This window comes from Manis javanica, chromosome 2 (assembly GCF_040802235.1).
Source record: "Manis javanica isolate MJ-LG chromosome 2, MJ_LKY, whole genome shotgun sequence".
NCBI lineage: Eukaryota > Metazoa > Chordata > Mammalia > Pholidota > Manidae > Manis > Manis javanica.
Genome location: NC_133157.1, coordinates 109,459,376 through 109,482,597, shown reverse-complemented (window position 1 = coordinate 109,482,597; position 23,222 = coordinate 109,459,376). Strand labels below are relative to the sequence as shown.

Here is a 23,222-nt window from a genome sequence, read left to right as displayed (position 1 = left end):
TGGGTGTAATAAACATGTGCCTGCTATGTGCCAAGAGCTGTCATAGGCCTGCTTGCTCGATACACGATCACCAACCTCACAGTAATCATCAAAGAGAGAGAAAAATCAACATTTTAAAATGAAGAAAGTGAGAGTTTAAGAAACTTGTCCAAGACCATATAATATTAAGTGGTGAAGACAAATTGAAATGAACCCCAAAGCTTTCACTCCCCTTCACATTCTGCTGTCTCTCCAGGGGTTAGATACATGAAGGGCAGCTTTACTAGCCATGCCACCAAACTGCATCATGTTCCCCTTCAGAAGTGTTGTATTCTTTGCCTAAAAACAACTCGTTTTTAGAGTTATACAGGGTTTTTTTTTTTTTTACTTCTCTCAACATCAAGACTAATGGCAAAGCTAAACAAATACTTTGGTGGCAGCCTGACCACCAATACTAACTACCTCTGTGCTGAGAGTTTTGCTCTGCTCTCTTCCTTTCTCTGGAAACCCCAGAACAAATTTTGAAATTGTGTGCAATCATTCACCACCTTGGCCATTCTGAAAAACAAATGTTCAAGCTGGATAACAATTCATTATGTATAATCTATAACATTTGTGTAATTTATCCATGCACCATAAAGGCTTTTTTCCCAAGATTCAACTTTCTATATTGCAAGTGGACACAGTCTTAGAAAGCCACAAATATTTGACTTTCTCCCAAATGCCACTGTTTGTCCATCTGCATGGATGTTATTTCCCCTTATATAACCACCAGACTCTTCAAATCAATGCTAATACTAAATTCACTCCCTTGTTCTCAGCCCTTTATTCATTCAAACATTATACCTGTGAGACCACAGAGACAATGGGCCCCAGACCAAGGTAGCTCTGATCACAGGCCTGCCGACAGTCCCAGCTGCAGGCCTGGAGCCTCCAAGGCCCCAGGCACCTCAGACTGCAGCTCTCCTGGCGACAGTGCCAAGGCGGTCTGGGTGGGGAGGGGCATGGCCACAACCTTCATCAGACAATCCCCCACAGCCACAGACCACACCAAATCAACACCCAATCTCAGGACAAACACATGCATGTGCCATGAACTATAGCACCCAGACATATTGCCTAATGGCCCCTCCCCACTTCAACGGGTTTGCCAGCTGGACCCTCCTGCAACACAAGGGCCAGGGCCCTACACCTTTTCCCCTCACATACAACCAGCTCTTCCTAATGTGCCTTCTTTGTAGTTCCTTCCCCTCTCTTCCACTGCCGCCATACCTGCCTGATTATCACGAGCTTTCATTCAGCACACATTTCTGACTTGGCTCCCTACTTCACATCTGCCCATCCAACCCATTCTGTTGCCTGATTATTCTTGCTCTGATATCATTTTCAGCAAATCATTCCCCAGCCTGAAAAAGTACTGATCCCCAAGCCTAAAGATAAAGGCCCACCTCCTTTGCCATTCAGGTCTTCCACAATCAGCCTGACCCTTTCTGGATTTTCTGTAGGGTCCCTGGTCCACTGATGGTCAATCAACACATCTATCACATTTTCAGCTCCACCCACAGTATCTGGGGCCCTGCCATCTCTCTGGCCACCTGTCAAAGCCCTGCTCCTCCATTAAGGCACTTCTTCCTTCAAAAGACCTTGCTTTCCTTCTCATTCTATTCATAAATATCCTCTAAGCATTTTCCACTGAGTGATCTTAAATCCTCTTTGGCACCAGCAGAGCACAGGATAAAGATCACATAGGTGTGTGTGCATGCACACATAGAAACCCCCAGAGAGCCTGCCTAACCCAGGACACTGAGCTTGATCTTCTCAGAGCACAGCAAGTGCTCACTGCAACGCCACTAGCTAGATTCATGTCTCTCCTATGGAAATGCGCTGAGCAAAGCCAGAAGCCACTGCACACACTGCCCTGATGCTTCAGAGCACCCAGAAAGAGCAGTGTGATAGTCATGGAATAACGGAATGCTCTCTGTTGCTGAGCTGTCTTAGAAGAGAAGGGCAATGGATGTGATGAGATGGAAAACATCTTTGGAAAAAAACTTAGCACCTGAAGACTTTATGATTAACAATCAATTCTCCAACACAATGTATTAAAGTGTTTGACCAATTCCTCAGCAAATAAAATACAGCTGCACTGAAAATTAAATTTCTAATATAACTAGGTATTCTCTATGATCAGACCTACTTTTAAAAAATGTTTTTGAAATGTGAATGATTTACCCTTCTTCCATTGGCTTTATTGTAAGGTAAATGGCAACTCTGATTGGCAGTAGTAAGTGTAGAAATATAAAGTTTAAAAATTAGCTACATGAGATATGAGTCTATGTAGAATGAGAATTTAAAAATTAGTGAGCTCAGAGAACCTGGGGACATTTATTCAACATAAATTTAAATGGATAAGGCAAATGAAAAGCAGTGCTGTTAAAATAATAGTTAAATTGGCCAAAATCATTGACATGCAAACAAAATGTTACTGTGCAATTTAAACAAAAGTATTAAAAACCTCCAGGAATTATAAAAACCCAACTGAAGGTAAAATAAACCAAAGAACGAATAAAATAAAAAATAAGATGTCTACTAGCAATTACAACTTTCAAAAATGCAAATATTTGAAATTTTACCTTATGAAGAGAACCTGGAGAACTTTAAACCTGAAATGCCATAGCCCTGCTACAATATGGTATCAAAATCACAAAGATGTCACTGTAATAATGGCTGTCACTGAGGTAGCCTGGCCTGTTGAGAAATGTCCTATCTTCCGAGTCAGAAAGCCCTGCATCCAAATGCTAGCCAGAGCGCTGAACAGCTGTGTGACCCCAGGTAGTTTACAGAACCTCTCTGAGCTGCAGCTTCTTCATCTACAAAATGAGAACAGACATGCTTACCTAAGAAAGTTACTGTGAAAATTTAAGGAGAGACTGTACAAAAAGCACATGACCGGCCATCATCAATGCCCAGTACATAATGTCTGTTACTATTTCCAACCATTCGCTCATTTGTTCATCTACAGTCTATGAGGAAAACAAAAGGTCTCCATCCTTGCTGGAGCCCTCACAACACAGGGATTTGGACACCAAGGGCTCTGACTTCTACAAGAACTGTGCAGATGAGAGAGGGCATGAGAAACAGCAAGACAGCAAAAATGTGGCACCTACATCTCAAGCTTGACATCTGAATAACCAAATATATAACCCGGAAGGTGGCTGGGAGGGAAAATAGAAATTACATGAAAGCACACAGCAATCCTACTACCCTATCTGCATAGCCAAGTGTTCTTAGCCCCCTGCACCATGTCGCCTCGGACACTCCATAAAAGCCACAATCTGAATTCACAATCAGCCCTAATTAAGTCACTTAATCCCATCCCTTCATTTTTCACTGAGTGGCTACTGTCTGTCCAGTACACAGATCAGAAGGATGGTGGGAGAGGTGAGACTGCAGGATGAGGACGGGCCCGGGAGCAGGTCTCACAACAAGGTCTGGAAGCCGACAGGAAGGCAAGGTCAGCTGTCTGGAACCAGCGAACATGCTGCACGTTCAGGTCAGAGCCAAAGTAAATGAACCCAAGCAGGATCTAATTCTCCTTCCCAGGCTTGTCTTAACTGTTTATTCCCATCTGCAGCGCCTGAATTTTCCCAGCCGTAGGCTTGGCTTTTACTATATAAGGGGTGGGGGGTAAAGTCTTCACCTGCGTGCGTAAAGACTTTTCCAGTTTATTTCAACAATCCTTTGTTGACTGCCTGCTGTGTATTAGGGCCTTGAGATAAAAGTAAGAACTCGCAGTGATGCTGTATTTTCCTAGCCTCACAAGAAAAGCACACCAAACTGATGACACGCCCAGGATTTATACACCCAGGGCTTGAATAGCCGAGGTGGTTTGCCTCCATTCGCTCGGAGACATGTCTGAGCGAGGGGCTACGGCTTCATGTTCCCTTACAACCTCTCCTTTAACTGCCTCTGAAGCCATTAAGCTTTTCACATTTATTCAGACATAAACGTGAGCATTTCCCCTTTAATGTCTCTTTTTTCCCATAATAATCTGTACTCTAATTCACAGAAATGCAATTTCATCGTTGGTTCACCAGGCTGATGTTTGAGAAAAGATCACGTGATGCAAACTGTAATGACTCAGGCACGTAATGAGGACTACACGGCAGATGAGTTCAAGCAGTACAGTCATTTTCTACAAAGTGCTCCTTCCCTGATGAAAGGTTTAAAAAAATTCAGCTCTAACTGAAGCCATGAATTGTTACATTTTGGATGCTGGCCTGTGGCTGTGTCACCCACCATTCTCGTCATAGGTGAATCTCTAACCCAGAAGGGACTCGGGCCACCAGGCAGAAGGGAAAGGAAAGTCAGGTACAAGGGGCTGAAGAGGCCGGTAGCCACCACAAGAGATTTATCATCCTTCTGCTGTGAAGTATTAGCCCTGGTGTGACCCACATGAGCAGCCACACAGGGGCCCGGAGGTGCAGCGGCAATGGGGGGATTCAGCTTTTCCTATGTCCTCAGTCAAAAGTTACTGTGCAATTTAAACAGAAGTATTAAAGACTTTTCCTGGCCAAACAAAGCCTCTCATCTCCCCCATCTCCAACCCTACAGGATGCTGACCTTCTAGACAACAGAGATCTTTGAAGAGAAAGAAGCCACTCCTAGGTAACTGAGAGAACAGGAGACCAGCATTTACAAAGATGGGAATGAAATATCTGTAGGAAAAAAATCACATGAGTTTAGAATCTGTTTGTATCTCCACTCTGCACATTTGGACATGGACCAGCTAAATACTTATTGCAACCTGAAGTAAGGCCCTCAAAACAAGAAAGTTATCCCAAGACGGACCTAAGTAAGCAAAAGCTTTTTGCATGGAGCAGAGGACACGAGGGGTGCATCTCTAGTCTCTGGATGCTTGGCCATTTGGGAGACTGGCGGAGACCTGGAAGAGTGTTGATGCACTGATGGGAAATCAAGTGCAATGAGGGAAGAAAAGGCAGGCAGTGGCCAGATGGTCATGAACATCCACATTGGGAGCCAAGGGCAGAGGACAAGGATAGAGAGTGCAGGGGAAAGGTGGAGAGCCAGCAAAGGATTCCCTTAAGAGCTTCCATAGATACTCCCTTCTCTCCAGAAAGTAGCAGGCAAGATGTAAGAGACAGATGCAGGATGTCAGGAAAAAGCTAGTCTAGAGTCAGTCCTGGACATCAGGTCCTGCCCCACCAGAGCAAGCCAACTGACAAAAAGCTGACATTGCCTGGCTGCCACAGTCCATGGGAAGAGTGGGGACTTGGGATAAGAGGAAGACTGGCACGTATGGAGTGGGCACCTGTGGCACACAGACCTTCCACGAACATGCTCGGAACCTGCGTAGCAGCTGGGAGCTGGTGCAGCCACAAAAGAAACACAGCCAGAAAGATTCTCCCTACCCAAAGTTTTTTCCTAGTTATAAGATACACATAATTCAATGGTCTACCAAAATAAATGATTTGGAGGGTAATACAGGGCAATATCACAGATACTCCAGGGAAATAAAAACCCAGGAAATAGTACCACTATTGGTAAAGCCCAAGCACTAGTAATTAGGAGGTGACTAACTTAGCACCCCACATGTGAGCAGATTGTGGAAGCTCAAGGTTCCTTGGCAAATCAGCACATTCTTTCAAAACTAAGTCTTTTTTTTTTCTTTATTTTAATAGCCTTATATTTTGTTTCCCAAAACATGAGCTAGTTTTCCTTGTTCTGGTAGGTCCTAATTTGATGTACCCGTTCTCTATGCCCACTGCCCCAAATATCCAAACAGGCTCTCTCCATTATCTATTACACTATTTCTCACACACGGATTGATTTAAAAACATGCACAAGAAAAAAAAATAAGCCAGTTCTTTTTCTCTGTAGGTAATAATCAAGGTGATTTCTTTGGTGAGTTGGGTTTTTCTGTGTGTTTCTTTTTTTTCCTTTCCAAAGGAAAATAAGTACAAACTCAATGCAAATGCCACCCTCTAAACAGAAGTGGGCGCTTTTTAGACAAGAAAATATCTCTGATGTGGGAAGGAGGGGGGCTTTTTTATGTTGATGAAACTGTTCTTTTAAATGTTAATTTACAAGCATCTTACTAACATGAGTCATAAAAAATTATTCATAAATAATTGTGGTAGAGCTTTGTGTCCCATGCAGGAAAACATGTCGTATAGAATTGCCAATTACTTTGCAAGATAAACACCAGAATTTAGTCAGCTAGCACTTACTTACCACCTGCTATGTGAGAGCCTATAAAACCATCCTAAACTGTAGACTATTTACCATGTCAAAGACCTGTCCAATGATATTTGCATAACATTATCAAATGAATTTCTAAAATCACAAGTGGACAGAAAATTAAAGATCTCAAAGTCAATTAAGCAGGTCTGTTACATACCACCAGCCACTGTTTCTCCTCAAATTTAAATGTCTCAGATTGAGCCCACCATGGTGCACTTGATAGCATCACAAATAGTTTCACTACATGGCTTTATTTTTTTTCCAACTTATCCCTGGTATCCAATTTTCTCCAAAAGTATCTTTAAGTTTTGCTTCTCAGTGTCCATGGCCACCACCCTACCCAGCCTCCTAACTTCCTCACACTGGACTTCTTTGATTTCTGCAAGTTTTGCATTTCACAAAACCCCTAAAGCATGATTCTGCGATGGCTTTTTCACACCCTGGTTGAGGCCCTCATCATTTGTTTCCAACTACCCTCCTAGCATGTTCTCCCTACTGGCCATCCACACCATCCATTTGACATCTTGTGGATGGAAAACGCCTTATGGATTATGCTCAGACCTGCCTCAGGTCTTGCTCCTGTTTGACTGCCTCTCTGCCAACTCATGTCCCTGCTCTCCAGTACCCACCTGTCCCCACCATTACCCCTTCATGTCGGTTTCCCTAGTATTCGTTGAAAGGACATTTGTTACAGAGCCATGTCATAACATGCACATTTGAACTACTTTCTAAACTAGATTATACTTCACATTTGAACTACTTTCTAAACTAGATTATACTTCAAAAACAGAAACTATGACTCTCCCTTCTGTGTCCCTTGGGGTATCTAATACAGATCTCTGCAGCCAACTCTACTCAGTCGATGATTATTGATTGAGGGATGATGTCATGGGTTTCATGCATCGACTTGGGTTGCATATATCCCACTGTGGAGATAAAACATTCTCAGACAGGGCCTTTTGAATCAAAACAGCACTCAGGTTGTTGTCTACACAGGTACAATCACAGGAGGAATGCAAAGAAATAGTCACTATCTCTGCCTATCATGAACTAGTCCATGCTTCGATTATTTTGACATTTTAGATAAAAGGATTGGGGAAGAAACGTGAAGGGGATAAATATGAGATATCTGAAAAACACTTTAGTTCTTGTGTCTATTATGGTTACTGAGAAATAGACCAAAAGTACTCCAAAGAATCAAGAATTCCAAAAATATTTTGCATCATGTGTGCAAATGCCAGCTTTACTCCTGTAGTTATAAGCAAAAAAATGTATTGTAACCTGAAATTTTCCCTTATATTTATGTATATACTGACTTTTCTATGTTAAAGACACTTGAATTGAACCATCAGATTGCTGACTCTTCAAACCATTCTAGTGTTTTTCTGACCCACATTGTTTTATTTCCATTCAGAATGAAATGGTGTGTGCTTAGTAGGGGCAATGTTATCTGAAAAAGTTTTCATAAAATCTCCTCTAAAAATGCAGGCATCACTAATTAACAAAAGATGACAATGAAAAGCCATTTCAATATTAGATAAATTTCTGTAAGAGCATCTGCTGAGTCAAATACCTAAATGTCTTAAAATCGAATTGAAGTGTTCCTTTCTCTTATCTGTATTCCCTTGACTGGGAGTCTGAGCAATGGTATACATTTTCAGAAGCCTGTCACAGCAACACAGAGCTCCAAAAATCCCGCCTTACAGACATAGGTCAGTCCTGTGATAAACCAGTGAAGATAGACACAGCATGTAGAAAAGGAGTTCAAGGAAATGGGAAAATCTTGGTAAAATTCTGGGGAAAAAATACCAGTAGGCTTTTGAAACACAATTTAATGGAACAGGCTCAAATACTAACATGTGTAAGAGTTTCATGGGGCCTTTAAGAATAATACAGATTTCTGGGCCTCCCTCTCAGTGGGACTGGGGCCAGGTCCACAAAGCAGCCTTTTTAACATGCTTACCAGGTAACAGCAATGCAAGAAACCACAATTTTGAGGAACAGTGTTGTCTACAGGAAGAACCTCATGTTCCTCTCTCCTCTAAAATCCTGTGACACTATCCTCTCTCAAGGCCTTTGTGCCTTTCTGAGGAAAAGAGCTGGAGAAGTGGGCGACAGGTTATTTTATAGAGCTAAAGACGGAAAGACGGAAAATCAAGACCTCACTCCTAACAAGCTCTTACTAATATGAGAGCGGCAGCTATGCTCTCCATTTTACACACCTACAACCAATACACAGACACATAACAGATGGAGTGGAGGAGGCTCCAGTGTGGCTGCACAGTCCCTGACTTGTACACACACACACACACACACAAACATGCACACTTAGCTCATTGACTCCCCAGCACAAAGCCTAGCGCATGACCTAAAGTAGACATTCAGTAAACATTTTTTAAAAAAACAAGTAACTTTCAAGCAGTAGTCACAAGAAATCTATCTAATAAGGTTATCAGGGAGATCCCAGGCTGGCCAAGTAAACCCCAGCAAACTGACCTGAAAAGCTAGTGTCACTGACTAGAAAGAAGTAAAAGAATGGAATGTTAAATACACGGAAGCAAAGAGGTTTCTACATCATTGTTTTATTTCTTTTTACATATACCCACCATTACATATATACAAATTTATACATATATGTGTGTGTGTATATAATTGGGTATAAATGCACTTTTTTTAATTATTGCAACTTCTTCCCCCTTCATTTGTTTGGCTAACCATGGATAAGCCCCAAAACCAATGTTAAGAACCTAGTACATATTAGTCCGTATTTTTCTCCCACCATAGTAATCTTAATCAGACATATGTAAATATAAATACAGATATGCACACAGGGCGAATTTTGTAATTTATATACACCTTTCTGTATGTGTATTTCTCACTGGGCATACCACATGGACATCCCTGCAAGGCATCTGGTATACCCCTACTCCATTCTTTTTTAATGGCTGCTTTAATTCTGTATGGATTATCATAATTTATTCTACTATTGCCTTACTAAGGGGCTTTCACTATGTTTCCAGTGTTTTGTCACTACATTCAGTGCTGTCCTAAACATCCCTGTGTGCTGATCGCTTGTTTCTACAGTAGATTCCCAGGAATGGAACCGCTGGATCAAAGAGTCCATGTTATTTTTAGGTTTTAACACAGTTGCTAGGTTGCTTTTTTTAAAAGGCAGTAACATTTAACATTTCCAAAACAGTTAATAATTTAATCAAGATAAAATAAAATTTTGCTCCGACGGCAGGGAATGCACAGTCTTTCTGTGACAATCCTCAACTCTGCTAAACCTCCAAGCTCAGCCAGTTCTCCGTCCCTGTTCCTCCTGTTGGCCAACCGGGCCCTTCCCCCTAAAGATGGAGACTCTGATGGCCTTTGCTGTTCCATGAACTCCCTGCAATTATATTCTAAAGTTGGCATAGTTTTGCTTTCATACGTTTTTCAAAGGAGTTCAATGGCTTTCATCAAACTTCCAAAGGGGTCCATGAACTGAAAAGGGCCAGGAGTCACTCCTCTGCAATCTGGAGGATAAAGAGGGTTGGGATATTGCTGATAACATGATTTAATTCTCCCGATGATAACCAAAAATGGGGGGGTTTGTTGGAGAAGCCTTCCAATGTCCATGAAGCAATCAAAACCATTTTTGATCCACTAAAGAAGAAGCAAGCTCTATAAACAGTTTACAAAAGGGCATCAGTGATGGGAGGAAAAAGTGCTATTTCCAAACCCAGCTGAAAGACCGTTTCTTCTCCAATGCATTGTTTCCAAGCCATTGGTATGTGATCTAGGTAAACGGAAAAAGAGTCATTTGGGGCTTCCATTCAAAGAAGGAGTAAACATTTTAGTGAAGAATGAATGGCGATACCAATATGGGGTACAGGAAAAACAACTGTTTACAGAATGGGGCAAAAGATCTTTTGAGGCCCCAATAAATACCTGTCCGCCAGGAGACGTGTCTCCCCAGACTCTCCTTTTCTCCCCACTGCTGTGGCTTCTCCCACACACCCTCACCCCAAGGGCAGGCAGTGGCTGACCACAGGAGGTCTTCATTAAATGTAAATTAACTCAATAAATAATTGAAGCAGCTTTATACAGAATTAAACTGCAGGAAATATGGGTGGATCCGTAAATGAAATTTCTTGGCTGGTAAAGGTTTAAAATCAAGAATGCCACGATTTTTCTTGATTTATATTTAATGCCAAGAAAGAATTAGAAAGGCATCTGTCTACCTCCCAAGAAAGCATCTAATTCTTCATTCTCTTAAGAATCCTGATTTTCATGGAATTACCTTCTATTGTTCCTACTGCATTTCATACATTATTACCCTTATCATCAAATGGTGTAATGTAATCCTGACAATTGCTTAGCACGGTTATTAAATAATAAGTGTTAAATTAATAATATCTCTAGCTGCCAGTTTAAAATCTGAAACATATGACAATGATGAAAAGAGCTATAAAAAAACATTAACTTAATTAACAAACTACAGCTAGAGTAAGGCCCATCAAAACAGGTAAAGCTTTAACTGTCTCTGCTCATTATGTTATAGAATGACTGCTGTGTCCTCTGGAATAGGTGATATTTTGAAGAAGATCTCATTACCTCACTTTCAGAAATAAAACAAATTCTGTTACACTTTTTCACTTTAGCTCTTTCTTCAAACATATGGAATGGCTAAAGGACACAGGAACTTCAAGGCTAATTTGCACGATGGGAACTTGGATTTCAGTGGGGCAGCTGTTTCAGGGCCCAGCAGTGAATTAAATCACACTTAACCACTGATAACAAGAGAGCACTTCATTCAGGTTTTCTCAGTATCTCAGGTTTTCAAGATTATTTTTTGAACACTGTCTTCCCAAGTTAACTTTATTATATTATTATATGTATGTGTGTATATATGTGTGTGTATGCATATCATATACATATGTATATACATGTGTACAAATATATGCATATTATATGTGTGTATATTACATACATATAAGCATTTTATATGTATTACATATGCTAATATAGAGAGTATATATACATAAGACTTTAAGTGGTGTTCCTATAGAGAATGAGATATTCCAGAATGAGACATCTCAGAGCCTTGGAGATCTCCCAGTTCTAAAGAAACTTTGTAAAGCATATGCTCTCTGTCCAATAGCAGAAATGCAGTTAAGATTTACTTTGGTTTTAATTTTAATGATTTATAAGCATTATACACATTCTAGAGTTTAAGAAAAATCTGCATAATGGCTCTGAGGATTGTTTGTTTAATTAAAAATAAGGTAGGATCCTCAGTTTCACTATTCTTCACTTCCTCAGTTTAAAAATGTGAAATGTGGTATATTTAGTTTTTTGGCATCTAAGAGTACTGTGTCTCAGGAAGCTAACGCTGTGGCTGAACATGCTTTCCCTTAGAAGATACTTGCAGATTATGGATTCCCTTGAAATAAAAACAATTCTGCATAAATAGGAATTCAGAGTGTCAGCTAAAAGGAGCCCAGAACTCCCTGCTAGCTAGGATCTAATTTGTGTTACTGTAATTTTTCATTTACCACCATCCTGACCCTTCATTTCACCAAAAATCAAAAGAGATGCAGGAGAGATGAAGGAGGGAAAGGAAGTTCTAATTGTTCTCCTCAAACACTTTGTAATGGGAAACTCTCCATTGAAAAAGTACAACCAATATTTTTGGAAGGCCAAGTAGAGATCTTGTTTCAGAACACAACACAATGATTGTTCCAAATGGAAGCTTTTTTAAGTAAGGAAACCAACATAGCCACCTTTCTGCACAGAATTTCTACATTTACCAGGCCCCTGCAGAATTCCAGTAGATGTCCTTCTGAAGTCAGTGGAAGCTATCAGCAAAGTTCTGAGTTAAGGTGAAGTGCTAATTAGGCCAAATAATTTCTGATAAAAGAAAACACAGGTACTTTCTGGGAGTTGAAACATTCAATACACTAATAAGGCTTACTGTGTGCCACTGGCTGCTACCAAGGGGCCTTTCTGAATCTGATCTTGTGCTACAAATTTGGTTTTGTTGCCCGGTTCCATAATGAGCCCGTGATTTCAGAGCATCTTCCACTCAAAAATACATTAGTAGAAAATTAGGAGTATTAATTAATTCAGAGTATCAAGAAAGACTCAATCCCCTCATGAATCTAGCCATTTAGTGAAATTGGATTGCTTTAAGTGAGCGATTTTCTGTGAGAAAGAGCAGAGAATGGCTGGGCTGGGCAATGCCACATTTTATCACAGGAGACTGGTTGGGTCACAGAATCAACTCAAGGGTGTGGGCTACAGCAAAATGTATCACTTCTAGAATGGAAAACAGGGTGGTGTAAAAGCAAATAGTAGAACTTTAGAGAGAAGAGACCCACTTTTAATATCCAAAAGCTACCACATAATCAAAGTCATTCAAGAAAAAGTTTAAAAATCATAAATCATAAAGAAAGTGAGCTAAAATAACTGAATGCATTTCCTAAAAGTATACTGTTATGCAGAGTCATTCTAGTTACTTCTACATAGAAACTCTGAAAAATAGGACTATGGACAAGACTAGTGCTATCAGTAGACAGGTAGTATGAATGTAGAGATTTTTTGTCTTCTTTTGTTCTCTGTTGTTTTTAAACATGTTTAGTGCAAAATTAGACACATCTCCCAGTGGCAAGCTGATATGCCTGTCCCCTTCTCTGATCTATAGCCCTCAGCCAAAACCTGAGACTAGGGAATGAGATTTTAAAGGAATAGCCAAATGAAATGGCAGGTCTGTTATTTGAGCAGAAAAGAAAGAAAAAATCGTTCTTTCTTTCAAGTTCTTTACTGCTGAGTTGAAGTGTGTTATTGCAGAATGTTTCTCTATCACGATCAAGATCATCACAATGGGAAGGAACTTTAGGGATCATTTAGTAGGACCCACTATCTCATGCCCTGAAAAGGTCAATGGGACGGGACCCAAAGTCACATTCAGGGACACAGGCAGGACTTGAATGAGACATCCTGATAGCTGGTCTAGTTCTCTATTTTACTAAATAAAACAATTCATTTACAATGTATTCAGATACAAAAAATAAATAAAATCCTCTGTTTCCTATAGCTGCTCTGCTATTCCTCACACAGAAGTGAGAGGAACTAAATTTAGTCCCATCCATTAAACCAAATCCATTCAATGATTTAAAAAGTCAACTTGGGTAACTTCCGATTCCCTCCTGCTCCCTGGGGGCTCCTCTCCATGATGGCATCTTGGTTCGTGTGAGTGGGAAGGTGACCTCAGAGTGAAGGAAGGGGGACATCTTGGACTCATGAACACACTTCCTCATTCTCTCTAGTTCCTTTGGCCTCAGTGGCATCTCCTTGTCCTCTTGGCCCCCGGGATCCCTGTGAGTGTCCCTTACTGAAGGCTGTGGCTGGTGACTTCTGGGTGTATTCTCCCCTTGGCTCAGGAAGAGCCTGCTGGCATTGCCACCCTCCTCGCTGAGGTCTTGCCACTGCTTCCCGCCTGTGTAATCCACCCCTACTACAGGGTCAGGATGCCCCTACAGTGGCAGTGCCCGTTTGCTCCCTAGCATGCACTTGGCATTCCTCAGCAAGGCACACCACAATTTCCATCACCTTCCATGCCCCATGCAACACTAAGTGCAGGGAGCAGAACTCATGTTCTCCCCTGCCCATTAAGCCACGGAGGTGCCAGGCTCGCTGCTGAATGGCAGGGAGCTTGGCAGTACATCTTGTGGTGGGGGTCGGGGGGTGGTCTTGCCTGCTTTGTGTCTTCCTCCCACTTACCCCCCCCATGCATGTCTCCCCCACCTTCCCTCTCAGAGCCTCAGCCAGAGGTTCTTCCTTCTTCCTACAATCTACCATGGCCAGCAGTGGGGACAGGCAATCCCCTTCGTGTGGGCCCTCGTCCCTCCTTCTCAAAGAGGGTTCATAAGAATATGACTTATAAAAGAGAAAGATGAAAAACATTCTCCTCATCAGGGCTATTATATGCATGACCCCAGAGTCACAAAATTGGTAGTCTATTTATTCAAATGCCTAATTAAAGGACCAGTATCCGATTCTGGCTCAGAGAACAATAACAAACAGCCTGCGGCCAGCAGCATGCACACCCTCCGTGAGCCACAGGAAGGTGGGGACGGGATGCACAGGCAGGCAGTGAAGGACCCGATGCTGAGCCCCCGCGAACACATGGGAAGAACACGGGTTGTTTCAGAGGGCTGAGGAGGAGGAGACTGGGCCACTGTGCTCTGCTGAAAGGCTCTAAAGCCCTGCATGACACAGCAAAACAAAACACCTTGGTTATTTTGCTATCTGTCACTACTGGCATGTTCATCTCTTACAACATTTTATCGAGAGGTAAAATCGAAAAACAATCTGACTTATGGGAAACGGTGGGCGTTAGCGTTAACATCTGCACAGCATGCTGCATTCCCTGAAAGAAACGTGCCACATCAAGTGAATTAATATTTCTCCTTTGAATTCCTTATTCACATTCACCCCATCCTATAAGTGAAACATAATATCTCAGCCTTTTCACTTCCCAAGACCTTGAAAAGAAACATGCTGAAGCTTCTCTCTGTGAACTTTTACCTTGAGATACATGAGAAACTGCTTATTGTGGGGAAATATGAAGTATCACCATAGGATCAGAAAACAGCAGCCAATGGCAAGAAATCAAAAGATAGGAACCATAAGCTGCCAAACTTAGGTTCAAAGAAAATGGAGAATTAAAAGGCAAGTAGGATAAGGCTTCTTGTCCAAGATCAGTAGAACAGAAGAACTACCCACAAAAACTAGCTAGAGAGACAGCATTAGCGTTTACAAGTCTGAGGTTGTCAGATGAGGTAAGGGATGAGAAGAGGACCCAGCAAAGAGCAAAGATCAGGAAATGGGAAAAAAAATAATAGCTATGCATTTAGAAATGGGAGCCATAGCTGGGCAGGCTGCTGCAGATGCTCTGAGACCCCAGTATGCATCTGCCTGTGGAAAAATGCTCAGGCTTCCAACTCCCTGAAAATATTTTCAGCAATTAAAACACACACAATGCTCTCTCTGCAGTTCTTGTTGCAGGTGCAATTTTACCAACTTGTGTTAATTTTGTATTGCCATCCCCTCCCCCACAAGACTATAAATCCCCTGAGAGTGAGGGCTTCATCTGATTTTTGCTCACTATAATATCCTCAATATCTAGCCCAGAATTTGGCCTATGACTGGTGCTCAGCGGCCAAGGAAATTTAGTCAAACTGATGACTGGGTGGGGGCCCATGGGTGGGATTGGAAACATATAGAGGATGCTATCCAAACTCTCTCCAATCGCCTTTCACAGTAACTAAAGTTCCCTAGTCAGGGACTGGTTGCTTTGAAGGAAGTTATCTTCAGTGACACACTATTAAAATGCAACTGCCACCTGAAAGGGGTCTTGCTTTAGGTAATTATTTAACACCTTATTGGATAGTGATGGGGAAAACCCTCCAGAAAGGAGCCTACAATGAGGTGGCACAGAAAGGGCCCAAGGGCAACCTGGAAGAAGAGGAAGTTCACCACACACACAAACTCCTTGAGCTTCCACAGGCTTATACTAAACCCATGTCTTCCTTTTCTGCACAAAGATGTTTAACTATCTTGTTCCCTATACAAATTCACGACACCTTCTCACACTTTAGCACTAGTGTATACCACATTTCCTGTGAGCCATATTTTTATGTCTCCATAGAAACATGGAAGATTAAAAAAGAATCCACAGAGATTACCAAATGAAGACTTCAGGGTTCCAGAATGATTTGTATTCTATCCATAATCATTTTCAATCTTTCAGCTGATCAGTGCTCATAAACTACACACACTCCATTTAAGAACACAGTGAGCCTAAGATCTCTATTATTTTCAGCATGATTGCAAACAGTTAAGCCAATCACATAAACAACTGTGTGGGGAAGTAGCTAACATTTCACCTTCTCCAGCAGTACTTTTCAGTATTCTGTCCTGTAGAAGCCCAGGGCGTCCTGAGGGAGCCACCGAGACCCTGGGGGTGGGAAGATGGGGGGAAAGTGAGAGCACAGTGGTTTCGCCATCCCCTGCATCTGCCACAACAACAGCTCTGCTTTGCTCTCTTTTCTTTGGGGACTTCCACTCAACATCCCATTTGAAGAACCATTTCCACAGCTGCAAGAAGTCTGCAGACCCCCCTAGTCCAGAGCACTCAAAACATCTGCACCTTTCCTTCCAGTAAGAGTATGCTACCCAGCTTGAGGGAGCAAACCCTTGCTACAACGTGATAATAAAATAATACAAAAATTTCTCTCATAAGGGGCTTTTAATCTCACATTTTTAGAGTTTAAGGGGTCCCCAACTTAAAAAGAGTTTGTGTTCCAAAAGTGCCATTTATAAAAGCAGGGCTTTGAAACTCAGGGATCTCTTTCCTAGAGAAATGATTTCATAGGGGTCCCAAGGCAAGCAACGAGAGCTTGAAGCCCCACAGGTGAAGTATGATGTGACCAGTCCCACTAGAAGGGAAGTTTTACTTCTGCTCCATGTTGAGTGAGCTATTGTGGGCCAGCGGGGGCACCGAACCACCATTTCTGTCCTTTCTTTGAAGCTGTTCATCTTGTGATAGGTGCTGAGAAGGAGACTAGTGACCAGGGCAGTGCTTCCTCCCTCTCCCAAGCCTTTCTCTCCTGCTCCTGCCAAGTTCCAGGGCAGCCCGTATCCGCCGCTCGGGGGCTGGCCAGGTGGCCACATGCTAGTGCAAGCTGGAGAATGCCTGTAAGCCACTGCCTACCACCAGCTCTGGAAAGTCAGCTCATGGTTTGCTTGTTTATTCTCTAGTATTTCATATCATTTATGATGACAATCTGGCACCTAATATAGATCCCAAAAAAACTTGAGAGGATTTAACATGAAGGCAAAAAAAAAAAGAAAATGCTGGTAGTGTTTATAACCCTTTCAAAAAGAAAAAAGAAAAGGGGAAAAGAATAGATAACAATGCATACCTATAAATAACTTCTAGGTTGAACTGAAAATTAATTTTTGTTTTTCCTTCATTTTGGCTCATTTGGTTAGCTAATGAACTGGAAGAAAAGGACAAGCTTTAACCACCAAACAATTCTAAAAGAGGATTTCAGACTTTCAAAACTTTCAGTCATGAATAGATTGGACTCATTTAGCATCATAAATTATCAAAACAAGTACATAAAATATTAATAGTCGATTTTCCACCAAAACCATTGAGTTGTTCAGAATTCTTGATATTAAAATGCTAAGGAAATGCTCTGCCATAGAATCAAATCATTTAATATGCTAAGATTAAATCAATTGCCATTAATGAGTATTACCATTAGGACAGATATCTTTGCATGCTTTTGCAAAAACAGAAATGCTTTTGTAGAAGTATTTTTATCTCTTACCCAGAAAAATAATAATAATAAAGAGGAGGAGGAAAAGGATCTTCCTATGTGTGGCTTTTGCACTTCATGCAAAATTCTACCTTTGCATATACTGCCTGCCCCACCACCTCATATTGCAATTATTTGCCTATAGGTCTCCTTTGTAGGTGCTGAATAAATGAGTACCTATTTGATACTTGCAGCCACCCTCCAGACAAGTAGATAAGATGGGATAGACTGTCTTGCTTAACATAAGCAAAAAGAATCAGAGTGACTGATTTGAGGTCCCAAGCAATGAATACATACCAGGTAACAGAGTGGACACCGGGGGCTCACAGACCTAGGTTCTGTCCCAGTTTCAGCTCTTTACTAAGTTTGCAAGGACATGGTATCTGAAGTCTCTAAAGATTGAGTGCTTCATCTACACAGGGATAATAATTAATATTATGAACCCTGTCTCATAAAACTATTTGAGATAAAGTGAAATAACACATGTAAAATCATATGTCCAAAAAATAGCAAGATTGACAATGATGACAATATCTTTATATACCCAATGCCAAGCACAATGCATTGTGCATAGGACCAGTTAAAATATTTCTCAAATTGAATTGAATTTCCCCACCCTGTCTGTCTGAAGAAGTCCTACATTTTCTTTCCAGAGAGGACATTTGAGCAAAACCTTTAAGAAAATCTGATGCCTTCACCTGACCCCTGCTTGGGGACCCTGCAGAGCTGTGCGATTCCTCCATAAGCTCTTGTCCTACCACTGTGCACGCTGCCTTCTGAGATTGCAGGTTGCTACATGAGGGAGAATAAAATCAGCCTTTTGTAAACAGGGAACTCCTTTCTTTCTTTGCATTTCCAGAGTCAGGATGTGGTAGGAAAACTATAAATGCTTGTTCCTGGACCAAGCTGAAGGCACCTATAACCATCAACTGAACCCAAAGGGAGCAGTAGGCCTTCCAAAGGAAGGAGACCCATGTTTACCTCAGATTGCTTCTCAGCCTCCACAGCTGCACCCAAATCCCACCTCCAGCATCAACCCACACTCGTCTCTCCGTTTCTGAGTCCTTATCATAAAAACCAGAGTCATTCTGGGGGTGCATTAGTCCTGTTTCCTCAGGCACCCTAGGAGCTGTGCAACAGAGGATTAAGTAATCATGAACTCTTTTGTATAGAACAAGGACATGTAATAGGCAGAAACAAACATTTGATTGCTTGGTCTCATTCTGTTTTCCAGTGTGCTCCAAGTACTCCTCCAGAATTATCTAATTAATCCCCAGTCACTGAGAAGAAAGGCATATTGGATCTGCACAAACTGGAGCCAAGTCCTGGCACCCTCCACGGTGTGAACGAGCAAGGGGTGTTCTCGCCGGCTCCACAACTGCCTCTCTTTGGCCAGGACTCAATTTTTTGAACTAATGGCTTAGCACACAAAATGTTAACATTTTACGTAAACCAAAAACTAACTGCCAACCGAGTCTTTATGGCATTTTTAACCTACAGCAGACTCTACCTTGAGTTATATTCCCTCTAATTAAATGGACTGAGAGATAGTCCCATGTCTGCCAGAAAGAGAGGGACCACAATATCCCCTGTGATCAGATAAACCTGCACAGAAATAATTAGACCCAGTTCAGCTGAGAGCTGACTACTTTCATTAAGAACAGCCACGACTGACATTTTCAAAGAGAATTAGCTGGAAGCTGCATTCCTTCACAAATTCTGCTTTTCTCCTTTTTTCATATCATGGATTTCAAGGGACCATAATAATAATAACTTCCACAGTCACATAATCTTTTTTAGCTTTTCAAAATGCTTTCACACCTAACTACCTATTTGATACTTGCAGCCACCCTCAAGACAGGTAAGACAAGATGGAACAGATGGTCTCACTTCACATAAGCACAAAGAATCAGAGTGGCTAGCTCGAGGTCCCACCCAGTGAACAGCAGAAAAGAGACCATGACCCAGCCTCCTCTCCCACTCTTCAGTGTTGTTTTACTACACCAGCAACCCAAGGGCTGCAATGTGGTTGTCCAGCATCTTCCTACACCATGGCAGGAAACACATCCTCTATGAAAGAGAGCACCCTGGCTGTCCCTGCAAAAAAACAGTGCCATTCAAATCCCTAGCCTTAACCAGTGTGCCTCGCCATATTGAAGGCAAGTTTCCATCCAAAATGGTTGACTGGGAGCCAACTGTGGTGTTCTAATCTTTGTTCATGCTGTCAGTGTGACATATGAAAGAAATATGAATTAAGTGACAGGATGAAAACAAAGCTAGTGGCTGGTGTGAGATACACAGACGGGGTGTTAGCCCCACACGCACTGCCATCGGGTCAAGTTAACACCTCTTTCTTCCCCTACATATGCAGTGTGGAAAAGCTATTTATAAAATGTTTTTAAATATTTAGGACCAAATAAATCAATATTGTTGGGAAACACTTACTCGGACCAGAACTCATTTACTTGCCCCAGTCCCGTGTAAATAAAGAACCGAGAATGCCAGGACCATCCAAGACAAGGAAGAGAACAGATGTTCAGCACATCGCCCGGATGCCCACCCAGGCCTGCCTTTAGTCTCCACGCTGGCCAGCAACCCGGCATGAATAGTAGTACAATGACAACACCTCAGAAGGGCGGCCTTACACGTAATATTTAGTACCAAGGTAACAAAAATAGGCCTTGCAGAAATTACCTGACTCTGCAATTCACTTTGCTGCTTCAAGCGAAGATTTTCAGGTGTATCTGCCACAGTAGTGAAGGACTGCTTTGGGTAGTGTCTGTGGAGAAATTTTTTTGAAAGAACATAGTTAAAATACTGTGTTACAAAGCATTGCTTTAACGCCAATCGTTTTATCTTTCTCTTCTATCACAATGCAACAGGGGTCTCCCTCTTGGTTAAGGTCATCTGTCTGTTGTTACTCTGGACTCCACCCCCTCCTCCTCATGACGTTCCATCATCCAGGGGGCCCCACTATCTTCTGAAATTCCAACCTCAGCCTCCCTCCTCCATTAGCTGCATGCCGTCAGCATCTAAGCACACTCAAGTCTCTCCCAACTATTCTATCCCTCCTTCCCCGACCCAATCTTCGAGCATGTGGGGCTGGAATCTATTCTCTCCCGCAGCCACACTTCCTTACAAAGAGGGTGAAACTCACTGTCCCTGCTCATTTCCTCACCAACTCTTTCCTCCACACTATGCATTCAGGCTTCCCTCCTGTTTCCATAAATTTCTCTGGTCAAAGTTATAATGACTTCCTGTGGACATGCCCAAAAGACACCTTTCTGTCTTCCTCTTGTTTATCCTCTCTCCATCTTAAAATGTCCTCTTTCTTGGATTCTGCGTCACCACATACTCCCAGCTGGCTTCTCTCCCTCTTTATGCTCCAAAGAATCCTTTGCCCCACTTCCATCTCCGATGGGCCCCCCTCCATCTGCCCATCCCCCTTCAGAATTCTAACACTGGCTTTCTTCTCAGCCCGTATCTGGAAGATCACCTGGGTGATCTCACTCATCCTCACAGTTCTGGGTACCTTCTGTACATATATGTTGATTACTTTCAAATCTCTCTAGCCCAAAGTTCTCTCCTGGATTTCAGATCCATTGACATTTTCACTTGTGTATATCCCACACCCACCATAAACTCAACCCGCCTGAAACGCAACTGTCCAGCATTCCACGCCATCCCCAAAGGAAGTTCCTCCTCCTGTATTCTCTCTTTCATTTATTAGTGCCCAGCTGCCCAAGCCAGAAACTGGGGAGTAATATGGACTCCTCACACACCCAAGTGATTAAGCACCATGTCTATTGATTCTGTCTCCTAAATATGCCTCAGTTATATTTACATCTCTCCATCTCCACTACATTTTTCATTATAGGCCTCATTTATCTTTCAGGTAACCACAACACTAGCCAGTCTTTCTCTTCCAATCTGAATTGCCAGAACAATGCTCTAAAATGCCAATCTGATCCCATAATTCCTCTGAGTAACACCGCTCAACAGCTTCCCAATCATCTGAGCATAAAGCCCAGCCTCCTGTCTCCTCAGGCCCCCATGGTCAGCCTTCTGCTGGGAGACAGCCTTCTTCTACCATTTACACTCAATTAAAAATTAGACAGAATTTTTAAGTAGACATAATTTCAAAGTGAACATAACTTTCTAGTTAGACAACATCCTGAGATGGAAAAGCGAACTTTGGTGGAGAGGGTACAGTTTGCAGCTGCTTCTCTCTCTGCACATGAATGTCCCCCACAGCGGGAAAAAATAATTTCTATTTGGATGCTCACAAAACTTCACTTGCCACTGATACCTCTTGATTTGAAGCATCATTTCCTGAAAATAATCCCATTACTCTCACCATCTGACTTCACAACAAGAAAATATAACAGATTTGAACTTTTAAAGTACATGCATATACATAAAACACCTATTTTATATGTCTGATATTGGCATCCCATAAAGTTCTACCTGCAACAAGGGTTACATCAAAAAGAACAAACTGAAAAGATTCTGTTTTTAATTTTCTTAGAAGATGTACTCTGCTGACCTCATGACCAAATCAGCAGACTTACTAACACGCTGTGCAACTTGATGATACCATAACCGACAGCAATGATTCATTTTGCACTTTTTCCAAAATCCTTTCCAACCCTCAAGTTCAAGATTTTGTTATAGTGGATTTATCTAAATATATAACATAACTTTGTCTAAAGATGCATAACAGGAAGAAAATTATCCAAAATCTAGATCTAGGAGAAAAACTTCAATTTAGTATTACTAATCAAGTAATAAATGCTGAGGGAAAGAAGGAATCCCATGTGAACCGAGTAGGGATCATGAGTACTACAACAGATTTAAAACCTGGGGCTTTGGAGATCCAAATTCTCTTCAGAGCTAGCAAAATTCAAGAGAAATCCTTGAAAAAAACTGCCTGACAGCCAAGAGTGGGGCCATGTCATGAGCTGGAACCGTAAGACTCAGAAGAAGTGTGTTCATTATGGCCAGGGCAGCGCACGTGCGTTATGCTGAAAATGATCATTTACAATATCTGAAGAAGCGGGATCATTCTGCCAAACTTGATGCACAGGAAAATCCTAGATCTCTCACCATCGTGTCCATGTAGTAACAGCCAAGCTAATCCAACAATGTCCCACTCTGAAGGCACAGCCACAACTCTCACCAGCCCACCACCCACCCACCAGAGAAAAAAGAGGAAACTCAGACACAGAAACAAACTGAGAGGCCAGGGTGAGAACAGAGAAGCAAAGCACTTTAAAATGAACTGATGGGGCTGTACAGTTCATTGTAGCTCTACCCAAATACTACATTTAAGTTGTTTGAGAAGGTCTTTCTAAAATAAATGTCTGGAATAGCTTAAGGAAAGTAGATTGCTTCACCAGGCCTAGAGGAGGAATGATATTTTTTATTTGTCCATATCTGGGGCCAGAATGTAGGACAGAAGGCCTGGTGGCATGAGAAATGGATGTTCCAAGAGAACTAGGAAAAAGCATTTTTAAAAAATACGAAAAAAAAGGTGAATGAGTTGGTACATTAATACATTTCCTAGGAAATAAAACACAACTATGGAAATATGACATACAACACACT

At 41.8% G+C, this 23,222-nt stretch overlaps 1 protein-coding gene across 8 annotated transcripts in view; it reads right to left on the bottom strand.

Moving 5' to 3' along the window:
* The window catches only part of NEBL (nebulette), a 325,606-nt gene that overhangs the window by 194,529 nt on the left and 107,855 nt on the right, over positions 1-23,222 (bottom strand). For all 8 annotated transcript variants that reach the window (XM_037006064.2, XM_037006063.2, XM_037006061.2 and 5 more), the window contains one exon: positions 20,310-20,394. In XM_037006064.2, the coding sequence (XP_036861959.2) occupies positions 20,310-20,394 (85 nt within the window). Of the gene's footprint in view, positions 1-20,309; positions 20,395-23,222 lie in introns of those variants that run through there.